The sequence below is a fragment of the Halichoeres trimaculatus genome, unplaced genomic scaffold (genome assembly GCF_033239565.1).
Source record: "Halichoeres trimaculatus isolate MK-OKI-2021-1 unplaced genomic scaffold, fHalTri1.1 fHalTri1_scaffold_23, whole genome shotgun sequence".
Classification (NCBI taxonomy): Eukaryota; Metazoa; Chordata; class Actinopteri; order Labriformes; family Labridae; genus Halichoeres; species Halichoeres trimaculatus.
The window spans coordinates 16604116-16616936 of record NW_027437201.1 but is presented as its reverse complement, the minus strand read 5'-3'; the positions used below and the strand labels follow the sequence as shown (position 1 = coordinate 16616936).

At 42.3% G+C, this 12821-nt stretch overlaps 1 protein-coding gene across 3 annotated transcripts in view; it reads right to left on the bottom strand.

The window, feature by feature from the left end:
- Window positions 1-863: 863 nt before the first annotated feature.
- The window catches only part of sdk2b (sidekick cell adhesion molecule 2b), a 329027-nt gene continuing 317069 nt past the window's right edge, over window positions 864-12821 (bottom strand). For 2 of the 3 annotated variants that reach the window (XM_074662915.1, XM_074662916.1), the window contains exons 44-45: window positions 9822-9951; window positions 866-3178 (exon numbers count right to left, since the gene is read on the bottom strand). In XM_074662915.1, the coding sequence (XP_074519016.1) occupies window positions 2750-3178; window positions 9822-9951 (559 nt within the window). In that variant the 3' untranslated portion in view covers window positions 866-2749. Of the gene's footprint in view, window positions 3179-3711; window positions 3769-9821; window positions 9952-12821 lie in introns of all 3 variants that reach the window. The other variant, XM_074662914.1, reaches the window with a different exon arrangement.

Below are 12821 nucleotides of genomic sequence, written 5' to 3'. Positions count from 1 at the left end.
CAATGTGACAAGGTAAGGTATTTATCAAAAATTGTTTGAAACATGACAAAAAGCAAACTGTCAGTTTGTACCTTAGTTTAGTAGCCAGCTATAACTAGTGCTACTCAAGGCTCAGTGCTCTCAGATAAGTCTGTAATGTGTAATCTTTGTGAATCCAGATTATGTCTTGACAGTCATCTACCAAGCAGAGCTAATGTAACTTCACTTTTCATTTTATTTAAAGACTCAAGTTTGAACAGACCACTGCGGAATAACTGCTGACTGTGGGTTGGAATGAACATTATTACAAGCAACTTAGCTTGTGTTTTAGCCTTTAGCTTGTGCTTTAGCCCTAAACCCGTGTTTTAGCCTTTAGCTGTTCTTTTAGCCTTTACTCGTGTTTTAGCCTTTATCTCATATTTTAGCCTTTAGCTCGTGTTTCAGCCTTTAACCTGCGTTTTAGCCTCTGGCTAGTTTTTTTTAGCCTTTAGCTCATATTTCAGCCTTTAGCTTGTGTTTTAGCCTTTTACCCATGTTTCAGCCTTTAGCTCCTGTCTCAGCCTTTAACCCATGTTTCAGTCTCTGACTAGTTTTTTAGCCTTTGACCTGTACATTAGCATTTAGTTTGTTTTTTAGCCTTTAGCTTGTGCTCAATCACTTTACTGTTTAGCTTTTTCTGCTTATTTGTCCTTTTTCTGTCCGACAGTTAGGCTCCAGTGTCCACTATTCCAACATCATTAATCCAATAAATCATTTTCAGCAAAGAAAAAAAATGACCTCTCTCCTCACCACTAAACTTTGTCAGCTGGCGTGGTGTTGTTATAGAGACTTTGAAATGCTGTAAATCAATCAGGTCCTGCTCAATCCAGCTAAGAAGCTAAGCTAAGAAATGACATTTTGAAATAACCTGTATTGGATATTTGATATCTAGAAGAGAGACTTTTTCAAGATCACTTAGAAACTCCTCACAGCCCCTTTGAAGGCTTAATACTTGTGTTTTGATGTTTTCCACAGATACAGTCTGAAATGGATCACCAGCACTGCTAACATTCAAAAATAATTTATTTCAGAAATGTTTTGTGATCATATATTCATTCAGATTCTGCATGATAAGCTGATGCGTACAATGTAATCACCCCACAGAGATTAAATAAAAAAAGATGACATTTTTTAATCCTTTTTTTGGGAGCAATGAAAACTAGGAACACACCACTTAGTCGTCACTAAAGCATTGTGTGTGTGTGTGCACCTTTCTGGCAGCCTTCAGTAGCGTTACACCAGGCAGGTTTACAGATGCTGCAGGACAATCTCTTTATAACCAGACACACACTGAATGATCTGTAAAGCTTATGCACGAGAAGTGGAGTCACTCACATACTCACACACAAGCGTTAGCATCCGGGACAGTACAGTCACACCTGAAGATTACGCAGTGGCTGATTACACAAAAGGGAAAGAGGTGAAACTCAATGACATCATCTCTTGGCGCAGGTTCAGCGCTGCCCCATGATAGTGATCAGTAACAGAGAGGCGTCAGCTAGCAGGGGGGAGGAAACAGGAAAAAAAAACATCTCTTATCAAAATCACACAGTTACCATTTAGCAGAACCAGCAGCTGTGCCCACATGTGAGTGTCCCAGGCTGTTTCAGACTGTTCTGACACTCCCAGGCTGGGTCTCAGTAGACGTTTGCAGAATGAGACTGATGTGTGTGTGTGTGTGTGTGTGAGCCGGCAAAGGGTGAAAAAATATGGGTTGTGTATGCAAATTTATTCACAGCCCACATCCGTCAGGATTAAAAGAAGGCTCTCGATGCACGAGGCGAGCCATTAAGATGCCACAGTCAAAGGGCACCATCAGCAGTTCAGTCACATATGGTGCCGGATATCATAAATAAGTGTTTCTCTATCAAGGCATCTTTGATCCACTGTAACACACTCACAAAAAGACTTCAACACTTTCACTTTAACAGATATACACTCGCTTCATATATCTGAAAAGACCTCTCAGGCACAAGAGTCTTCACATTTTGGCCCTCTGTGGCCAAAAAGTTGTTGTATTTGTGTGCAATAGGCCAGAGAGCTGCGTCCATGGAAAATGCATGATTGTTGCACTAATGTTTGCTTTAGACTCCCCGGGCCAACACGGTAAAATCTGTTTGATTTGGCATGAATCCCACATCCATGTCTGTCTTTTATCTCTTCCTTTATACATCCAGTTCATCCGCTCCAAACAAACACTTGTCCTTTCACTTCCACATTATGGCTCCATCGTAATCTTCTCCTTCAATGCACAATCTGCATTGGCTTAATTTTGTCCTCTAGGTACATCTACTTTATATCCATATATATATGTATGTATATATATTTAAATGTGTGTGTTTCTCCAAAGATTCTTGTGGCTTTGTACAGAATCAGATAGTATCATTTGAATTTGTTCAAAGAAGCGTAATAAAATAAAGGAGAAAAGAAAGTCATGCAAAAAGCTAAAAAAAGCAAAAGTAAAAATGAACAGATGTGAGTATTTTATCATCTTGTGACAAAACATATCTTCACACACACTTCTACACATTTAACAGATAAAAACTGCGCGAAAACAGCGAGTCTCATAGTTTTGTTCAAGCCCAACTAAAAAAAAACAACTGATAAAAAAGTAATGAAATTTAAAAAAGGCATAAAAGACTTGATTGGATTGAATTTGTGTTGTCATGTTTTCCATCAACACAAGATGGGTTGATATTTCCAGGAACTGCGAAGTCCTTTTCAGCATTTTTCACACAAAAGAGGAGAATCCAGCAATAGGGGCCCGTGAGCCGGGTGCTAGGCTGCTCGGTGGCCTGTAGAGGGTGTTGTGCTGGCTGGGGTTGTTGGCGCTCTGCTGGGAAGGGGTGGGAGTCCGGCTACCTTTAGGCCTAAACAGGCTCCCCTGGCCCTGGGGCTGGCCCTGGGCTTGCTGAGGCTGGGGGCTGGGTGAACTAAGCTGAGGAGGGAGTGGTGGTAGAGGAGGAAGTGGTGGCGCGGCACAGACGGAGTGATCCGGGTCCCCTGCCTCGGACTCGGTGTAGCTGTAGGCCTGCACACGAGATATGCCTTTCTGCTGCCGGCGCCAAGAGTTGTAGTAGGTGGGGTCGCTGATGTAGTGGTTGACAAAGGAGTGGGTCTTCTGTCGGTTGGGGTCTACTTCGTACTCGCTGTCGCTTCCCTGTGACGTGACAGAAAGAAAGAGTTCATTCATGGAGTCAGTATTCAGTAGTGTCTGCAGTGTTTCCATGTGGGGTAGTTAGAGATGCTGTGGCTACAAATGTAAATGATCATGAGGTTATTGAATTATTCTGAACAAATTCACAATTATACCCGTTTAAACATTCACACATGCACACACACTAACATGTACAGCACATCACAGGAAACATAGACACCAACTATGATCAAAAATGGTCGAAGCATGATAACGGAAGGATGATGAGTCAATGAAGCGTGCATTGTAAATGATCATCAACACATGAAGGCAAAGGTCAAATGATCTCATCAGATTCAAGGTAATCAGTCACTAGATCAACTACATGTTCAGGGTCTTTGTATCCATGTCGGGAGCAGGTGATGTGGTGTGTTGCAGAGGACTTAAACCTACAATGACAATCTGAGGGGGAAGATTGGATGGGATCGGACTTGCTTAGGGAACCAGTCACCTATCAGGCTACAGACATTGAAAGCAGGCAGCCACAGGAACCTCACCAAATGCAGTGGAAGTGTATGTAGGCCACCTGTTCCATATGAAAACACCAGCGCCTCCTATGGGTGAACAAAACAATGGGTTTTACAGTACATCACCGTAACAGAATGATTCAAATGGCTCTGTCATGAGGATGAGGATAGCATACAGACAGTATGTCATAAACACACAGTAGGGTCTTTGGGTTGTTTGTGGGAGTAGTTGCCTAAACTACCATTTCAACTACCAATGATTTTTGGTGGAAATTGCCATATATCTTAACGATTAGTTGATTAATGGACAGTACAGAATGTTATACTTGTGAATGTTGCTTACACATTTAATTTTTATCAAGCTACTGGCCTAAACTGATGACTTTAAGGACTGTAAAGACTTTAAAACTTGTTTAGTTGGTGTAAGCCAAGTGGCAACCTCTGGTACTAAAAATAAGGAAGCCATTCTGGACATACAAAAACAGCAGTTCCTCATGTGTCCACAAGACGCAGGTGCCAAAAATCAAGGAAACCTCATTTGAGTCCATATTAAAGCCTGTTTCTACATCAAAATCATGTTTTCAGCCTGGGATAAAACACAGTTTTGGTCTCTAGACATCTTTTTCTTATTTTTGACAACTTAACATGTTTGGTCCTCAAATTTTTTAAAATTACCTGTAAATCCAAAGACAGGAATAATCCAGAGCAAATTCTTGTCATCAACCTTTCACCTTATTGCAAATTGAGCTTGAAACATTACTGCTTATAAGTCAAGGCTAATTCTGTGTATCTAACAAGTAGCAATGTGATCATCGAACACTCAGGCGGGATTGCTCATTGTTCGCTAATAGCTATGAGAGAATCAAGCAATTTGGCCGGCTGGTCTGAGATGAATCACCTTGGTGCAATGAGCTAATGCAACGTCGACTCTGCCAGATTGGTCATCAGGTAAAATCCCTGAGCGGTTGATTGGAGCATTAGTTGCTTCGGGAAAGCAACAAAGGCCTTTTCTTTTCAGAACAGCAGACTGCAGAGATGGTGCTGATTATTATGTCTGTCTCAGTGTCTTTTTTTCTACTTTCATATAATCACGCTTCATCATCTCATACAGAAACATAGCTGCAGGCAAGCACTACAAGGACACACTCCAGAGCACTGCACATATGTGATACATATGGCTATGGGCTCAGATTTCCCTCAGCGGTACATGCTTTATGTCTGCTGTGCCAACCCCCTATATGAAAGCTTTCCTTTCTAGTTGTCAGCAGCATTTAAAAAAGTCCAAACAGAACAATGCTTGTGTTGAATTATGGGAACAAGAAACAGCTTTTCTGTCCTGCTTTGGTTCTAAACAAAGGAAAGTGATCCCCCTCCCCTTTACTCTCATTTCTCCTCAAAAGAATCAAATGCAGACGCTCTGCTCAGCAAGGTCTGGATCGTCACTCAGAAGTTTTCGTCCTTACTTTCAGATTGTTCTTTATCACCATATGGAGCGTAGGAGTGTCAGATGCCTAATTGGCTGTGCGTGGGTGCTTGTTGTCCTTTACTAATATTGCCCCCTCTGGTTGTAAACACTTGAGACCAACCAGCGTTGAAAGGCATTCCGGCCATGCCAGTGTGTTTAGCAACACAATAACGAGATCCATTCACAGCGGACCAACAAGACATACTGAGCCACTTCAAGCAGCATTACCTCACTCCAAAAGCATTAGCGCTGCATGGAGGGATGGAACAACACTAATGCGCTGTTTGCTGCAGCGGGGAAGAGGCAGTGCAGACCAAGTGTTGACACAGTCCGACGCTGCTTGGATGTGGAGTGTGTGCAACAGATGTTCTGACTCTGGGGTTGCTCTTTAATAATCTACCAGTGGTATGTTGATGAAAAGTGCATCAGTCCGCCAAATATTTATTGGTTGAGTTTTACAGAAAAACAAAATAAATATCCACTAAGGAACTGCACCTAGACTGTTGTAGGGGCATCTTTTAGACCAGCTCTGACAAAAGAGAAGTTTGAGTGCTTGTGAAGAGGTACAAGGTTGGACTGTGGATAGAATCAAAAAATACTTTTCAGGGGAAAACTTTCCAACTCGTATGATGCTGAAAGTTTTGAAGTGAGCTCTGTTGCAAGAATATAAGTTTTGTGAAAGGTAGGGCATTGTGCTAAATATCTGTTAGCTAGCTAGCAGCAAGGAGTTTGGCAGCTTGGGTGGGTAATGAATAGCTGTACCAGACATTGAAAAGACAGGAGCTGTGAAGGGTGGATGGGTAGATTCAAATAATTCAAATTTATGTTCTACTTTATTTTCTTTTCCTTTATGCTACTTATAGCATTGTTGCTAACTGCCAGCATTGTATTAGCATGTTTTTTTCTGCCATTGTATCATGGTGTAAACATCTGACAAATTTAACTTTGTGAACATAGAAGAACTTGTTAACTGTTGGCTTAAATCAATGACCACTTTGACATTAACAACAATAACAAACTGCAGTTCCTCAAGTGTCCACTTGAGGCTGGGGCCAAAAGCCAAGAGCTTCCTATTAAAGTCCCATATTAAAAAGGCTGTATCAGGCTGAATTAAACATGTTAACAAGTTTTTTTTCTTTTTGTTGTTTCTGTATTTCTTACGCCTTTTCTAAGGGCCTGTAAGAGTGCAGCATGATCAGGTTTGTGGATGATTTGACTGACAGATGGGCATATTATGGCTGCTAGTAAGGCAGCATGGCTATGGCCTCAGTGTCTCCTTTGGCTGGTTATTAGAAAAGCAAAAGAAATGAGTTAGTCGTAGTCATAATTTCCAATATGATCACCACCATCCTTCGGCGTCACTCTGGGTGAAACTCGTGGGTGACTCACCAAGACTGACATATTCTCTAATGTCTATTCCAGCAGCCCTCTCACCCTCTTAAAATGTTAAATACACAGACAGACATAAATTCCATCTGTCAGCCTTTGATTTGGTTCATCAAAACTCTTCACCAGAAATAACTCAAAGACCCAAACGAGGCGCTGAAAGTGGTTGCGCTTGACAGTTTGCTTCTGGGGCAGCATGACTTGTGAAACTGCTCCTCACTCCAGCTCATTACAACCTAATTACTCGATCTGAATGCTGAGAAAGAAGCAGACTTAAGGCATGAAATGCAGCAGTGCACCTCAGCCCCCAAGAGAACAACCGTCTCATTTATGCAAGGATATGTGTAAGACAGACACAAAGCAGCCTGCCAGTGACAATTATTAAACATTATTTCATCATTAAGATGTTCAATTAGGCGCAGAAAGAGATTAAGAAATCTATCCAATTATCTGGCGAAAACCTTTTGACAGTAGTTAAATTTATCTTCAGGACAATAAAGCTGCTGCTCTTTGCACATGCAAACAACAGACCGGAGAGTTCAGACCATCATACAGCTGTTATCTCACTTATCTGATACTTTTTTCTACAGTGAGGCCTAAATTGTTCCCACACAGCTGCCCTTTGGCTGGATCAATAACCTCATAATTTCTCCTCCTATGGTTTATATACTGGCATAAGACTGCAACAACAATCTCAAAGCCAGCATCCTCCCCACCCCCCTCCCCAAAATGACTGCATACCTCAATACCACAGAGTGGGTCAGTCCTTTGTCCTCTGGTTATGGATTATTGCGAAGAGGAGGGAGAAGGGGGAGGGGGGCTGTCTATGTGACTCTCATTGATGAAATGGACACAGCAGGGGTCCCCAGAGACAATGACAATAACAGTACATGGCGGACTGGAGGCGAGGGATTTAAGAGTCCAGAGACATTGATGGTGGGGACTCGTGGGGAAAAGCTTGAAGGGGACAATATGTTTGGATTTTTTTTTTTATCCCGACTATATCACAGCCAAGTCGTGTTCTGTCACCATCAAAGTGAGAATACTGACCTCTTTAGAAGCTCGTACCAGCAGAATGTACGCTGTCTAATCAAAACAACTGTAATCAAGGGATTTAAAGCTTTGTCGGGCAAAAGTAGATGCTTCCCTATTCCATCATCCCTCTCTAATGTGCCACCTGTCTATAGTTTCATAAAGCCAGTTTCCATGTGTGTCCCTCTGTAGCGTCCTCTTAGATACTTTAACATTATTACAAATACAATCTCATTTATTTGAGGTCACAATTTCCCTTAAATCTGGGTCATGACATCATACTTCAGACGGAGTTTGTTTTAAAGTTGTATGTTGTCACTAGAGACGATCCAAACATTTCAGACAGTGTTCTCAGTTGAGCACCAGCCAGAAAAGCAGCAGTAAATAGAGGAACAAGGGGGTGGAGAGGGTGGAGAAAGACAGAGATACTCTGAGTGAAAGCAGGACATTTTCATTTCCCTCTCCAGAGGAATGCCGCTCTGCAGAGAGCAGGATCTACAATCTCTGACTCAGAGATGAGATCATCTGTCTTCAGCTGGTTTCGGCCTTTAATGACACACAAAGACGTTGCCACACAGATGTGAAAAAGACAGAGAAGGCCTCTACTGCAAAGGAAAAGGAGTCAATAAGGGAGGAGCTGCAGGGGAGCAGAGTGCTAATGGCGGCCTTGTTGCTTTGCCAAGTCTGTGTTAGCTCCTTCCAAATCCGCTCTTGAGCAGGAGCACAATAGTCAACTTATACCTGCTGGTGGAGGCTTGGTGGATTAAAAAGGACAGACAGCACAATGACTTACTGATAGCTCAGAGTTATCCACTCAATAAAACTTCAAAGAGCATTCCTGGGTGTCTCCGCAGCACCGCTGGGTGCTGATACGGTGGCCTGTCATGGGCATGGCAGAGGAGCCCCAGGGTAACAGGCAGAGCTCTGTGTGTTTCAGCCCATCAAAGACAACTTTGGTTTGTGACTGTGCCGTGTGGCAGCAGACAGGCAGGCAGGCAGGCGTCGCGCTCCCCCGGTTACTACAGTACGGCCGTGTTTGACAACACACAAGTGTGAGCGGTAGATATGTCAGAGGAGCGATGAAATGACGAAATGATTCAGTGGAGGGGGATGTTATCGTGCTGTGACAGCTCCTGTCTGTAGTGATTCATTGTGGGGAGATTTTCATTTGATCTGGAAGTAGGACTCAGGTCCTGATAAGGCCAGGTGGAGAGAGATTTCTGGCTGTGGAATTCGCACCAGGGACGTACCGAGCTGAGAGACGGGCACAGATAATTTGGGAATTGCCTAGAGTGAAGAATTCCAAGATGAAAGAAAGCACTGAAGCAACAGAGTTCAAGACCACTTCCCCCATACTGGCGCTTTCATCTGACTGGGATCAAAACCAGACTACAAACTGGGAGATGGTTCAACTGAAACCACAGAGAGCTGAGAGAGGAGGGAAAAACAAGTATATGTTTTTAAGATATAGAGACTGAAACTGTTTGGATGAAGAAGGGAAAAGAAATCGAGAAATTTAAGAAACACAAAAAAGAGAGGGAAAGTCAAAGTTTGAGGGTTAGACTTGCTGTTTGAGAGGAAGTTTGTTAAGCTGATGCTAAAAGTTCGACATCCCAGAATCAGCCACTGATCATCTCAGAGTAAAGACGGTGTCTGCTTAGAGGACTTTAAAAATTCAGGAGCTTCAAAACTTAGGTTTTCAACTTCCAAAAGTGCTAATGGTGCAAGCTGCTAAAGTATTCCAGAGATCTTTAGAGATTTTAACTTGACTAACTGGAAATTCAGAAAGGAAAGTTTCTCAGACTTCCTGGCTGGACCCTAGCACTAGAATCTGTTTAGCAGAGAGCGTCTGCCCTGCACTCTCTTACGTAACGCGTGCTGTGGCTGAGTGCAGTGGCCTGGATCACAGGTGGATGTTTCCAGAGCGACATTCTCCACAGGTCAGCGCCTGGTTTAAAAAGTGCTTTACAGCCTGTGTGCAGAGTCATTAATCTCTCATCTCTCTGTGTGCATTACTGTAGCTCAGGCTAATGGTGTTCAGATCTGTGACAGAGAAAAGGGACATCATGTGGACAGTATGGGTTGACAACAAGGCAGACGATGCAGAGCTGAATTCCTGAGGAATTCAAAGAGATGGCAGCGGGCACACGGACAGTGGACAGGAACAGACACATATAACAGAGACACTTTATGCAGGCAGAATGAAGCTTTCGTTCAAAGACAGATAGCACAAGATGTTGAAAAGTTGATGCAGCACCTGTGAATCCGAGATTTCCGAGGGTTTTTCGGTGAGGCTGCTGCTCTCTGCAGGGATCAGGTCGTTGTACTTTGTGCTGACGTCCTCGTCTGAATAGTGAAGGCTGCCTGGACTGGGCCTTGGGGGAGATCTGAAGGATGAAGACAGGCTGTCAGAATAATTCAATAGGTTGTTGACCTTAACCAAAGGAAATATGACGTATAATTCCAGTGAAGTACCACATTGGTCTTTTTATTCTTATTTCTATTCTTTTAAATAAATGCTGAGGACAGGGAACGCCTAACTTCACAGACTGACACCTTTTTCAGCTTCAAACGATCATACTTGTTATAATTTTACACATTTTTTACTCTGTTAGTCAGGCATCATTTCTGAAGATATTCTGATATACTTCTGAGTTATTTCTGAAATTCTCCAGCTGTACATCATTTTATCACCCTGTTGTCTCTGCTGCTTCTGTCAACTGTCGAAGACTGTCAGCCAAAGTCAGCTTTCAAAACAAACCTGGCCTCTAAACAGAGAGTGATTGACAAAGTACACAGTAAATGACTTTTCAGGTCTGCTGTGTGTCTTTTAAGGAGGATAAAGCCTTAAAAAAAGATTTAAATGGTAACAAAAAGGTTCAAGTCTGCCTCAATCTCTTATTGCAGCATGTGTGTTTTTGACTTTTCGTCTTGATGGTGTACTGGGGCTGCTGTAAAAAATAAACAAATGAAGAAATAAAAAAAGCCAGAGGATAAGAGTAATGTTTCAAGAGCAAACGCCTAAACTTGTAAAAATATGGGAGTTAAGTCAAATATTTGAATAAAAGAAGTGAATTTGGGAGAAACACAGATTTGAAAGACAGTATTTACAGAAAGCACTTTGTGTCACTTGGAACATCCTGTTTACACCACAGGCGCAGACAGTAAACAGGGCACAACACAGAGTAAGGAGGCATGTAAAACTATAGATGTGCCAAATTTAGGATTGGTTTAGGAAAAAAAAAGAATGCTAAAAGCGGAAAATAAACAATATAATTCAATGAGGTTGAACATCTGAAAAGTGGGAGGCGATGAGCGTCTCTGATAAAGTTTTACTGAATTTTTCTTGCAAAGTTTGGATTTTATTTTCAAAAGTTAGCCACTTTATCGTCAATTATTTGTTTTCCTCAAACTCTTTTTTATCTTCTTACACAAAGGCCCTTCTACGCCATCATATCGTATGGTGTTTGCTTCAGCTTTTTGCCTGTTCTTTCATTAGCTGTGCAATTCCACCACTACGTTTGTTTTCAGACTCTTGCACATCTGCATTAATTTGCATCATCACCGCAAGGCAGACTTTGTCTTAATGAGGAATGTTTGAGCCTTTGCAGAGCAGTGAATGTAATAACATAAAGCCTCAGCCAATCAAAACTTTGAACTTTCACAATGTTGGTCACGTACTACTTTATTTCCCATATTTTTACTCTTTGTCTTACAGCTACGACTTGTAAAAAATTATTGCTGCTGTTTCCAGAGTTGTTAAATCTGACTCGTCACTCTATTATATGTTGCTCAAACTTTTGTGATTTCATTCCCCTAGAAGTGCATTCCACTTCTTCTCTAATCCGTGTTTTGTTGTTGTGAACACCTGCTAAGCTGATGTGTTGCTCCTTGTTGTCGTGCTAGCCTTCCTACTGTGTAAACACTGCTAATGTAACCCGAGAGATGAAGGCTGGAATTATGCAAACATCATCTTCTTTATTGAATCCAGAAATCAGATCAAAGCAGAGGCTGACACATACACAGATCCAGCTCTGTGATGACTCCAGGGTTCCCAAACTTGTATGAGACACTACGCTGGACTTCCTCTGCACTTCACATGCATCACTGTCTGAGTGTGTGTCTGTGTGTGTGTAGGAGCCCTGTTTGATGAGAATCATGGGACACTCATGAGATGGCTGCCTACAGCGAGTCTCTCCTAGAATGAATAATTCCCCCTGATTGAGCCCTCACTGTGGGCTGTGGAATGTCAAACCACCGGGCCCTTGTGACTAAATTATAAGCTGAACTCTCGCCGCGCTCGAGAGGTCATCAAACAAAACGGCAGCCTCGGGGTTTTGATCTGGCAAATGTTATCAGAGCCGGCACGAGTGATGGCACGGATTAAACTGTTGGAGGCATGCAGCGGCGATCAAATATATCATTTAGATGTAAATTTAAAGAGTGTAAGTGATGGGATTGAGGAGAGGAAGGTGAGGTGCTTCCTGAAGCTTAAAAGTGAAACTGAAGGATTCAGAATGAGGGCAGAAAGAAGTTGACACATCAGGCAAACATCTCCTAAAACGGCTTCACTCGTCAGGGGTTCTTTAAGTAAATAAGAGATGAAAAAAAGCTCCTCCATACTTTCCACTGTCCCCATCTTGCTAAACAAACACCCATCTGTTTCTGATGATTGCTGCTGGTTTGGCCAGGACCACGGGGACATACTGACTCCTGCTCGTTTTTCCAGGCCTCAGTGATGGTCGCCAGAGCCGCTGTTGGGAGCTGCAGCCGCAAATACACACAGCAGCTCTTTACACGGCGGAACCACATTTGCATTTTCCAAATAAATATATTTTGAAAGCATGACAGAAATGTAGTGGGTGAATTCCAGCAGTTTCCTCCAGGGGCGGTGGGGTTTTGAGTGGATAAAAAATGGGGAACTCCACGGGGAAATCACAAAGACGGCTGTAATTCAATTATGCTCAATGAGTTGTATTAAAGGAGATTAATTCACTTTACTTGAGTGGAGGAGTGAGACTTATACATAGAATCTACTTTTTGGCAACTTCACACGGTTTTTGCTGGCTTCTGTAATATTTGTGTCCCTGGATACATGAGGATTTTATACAGAGCTCAAGTTTCTAGACTTCTAGACATTATTTTTTATGGATTTCAAACAATGTGGTTTGTTTAACAGGTAACAGAGACACAGTAATGAACGTCATCAAGAGGAAAGAACGTCTCAAGTCACCTTAAACAAATTTCCTGACTCCTT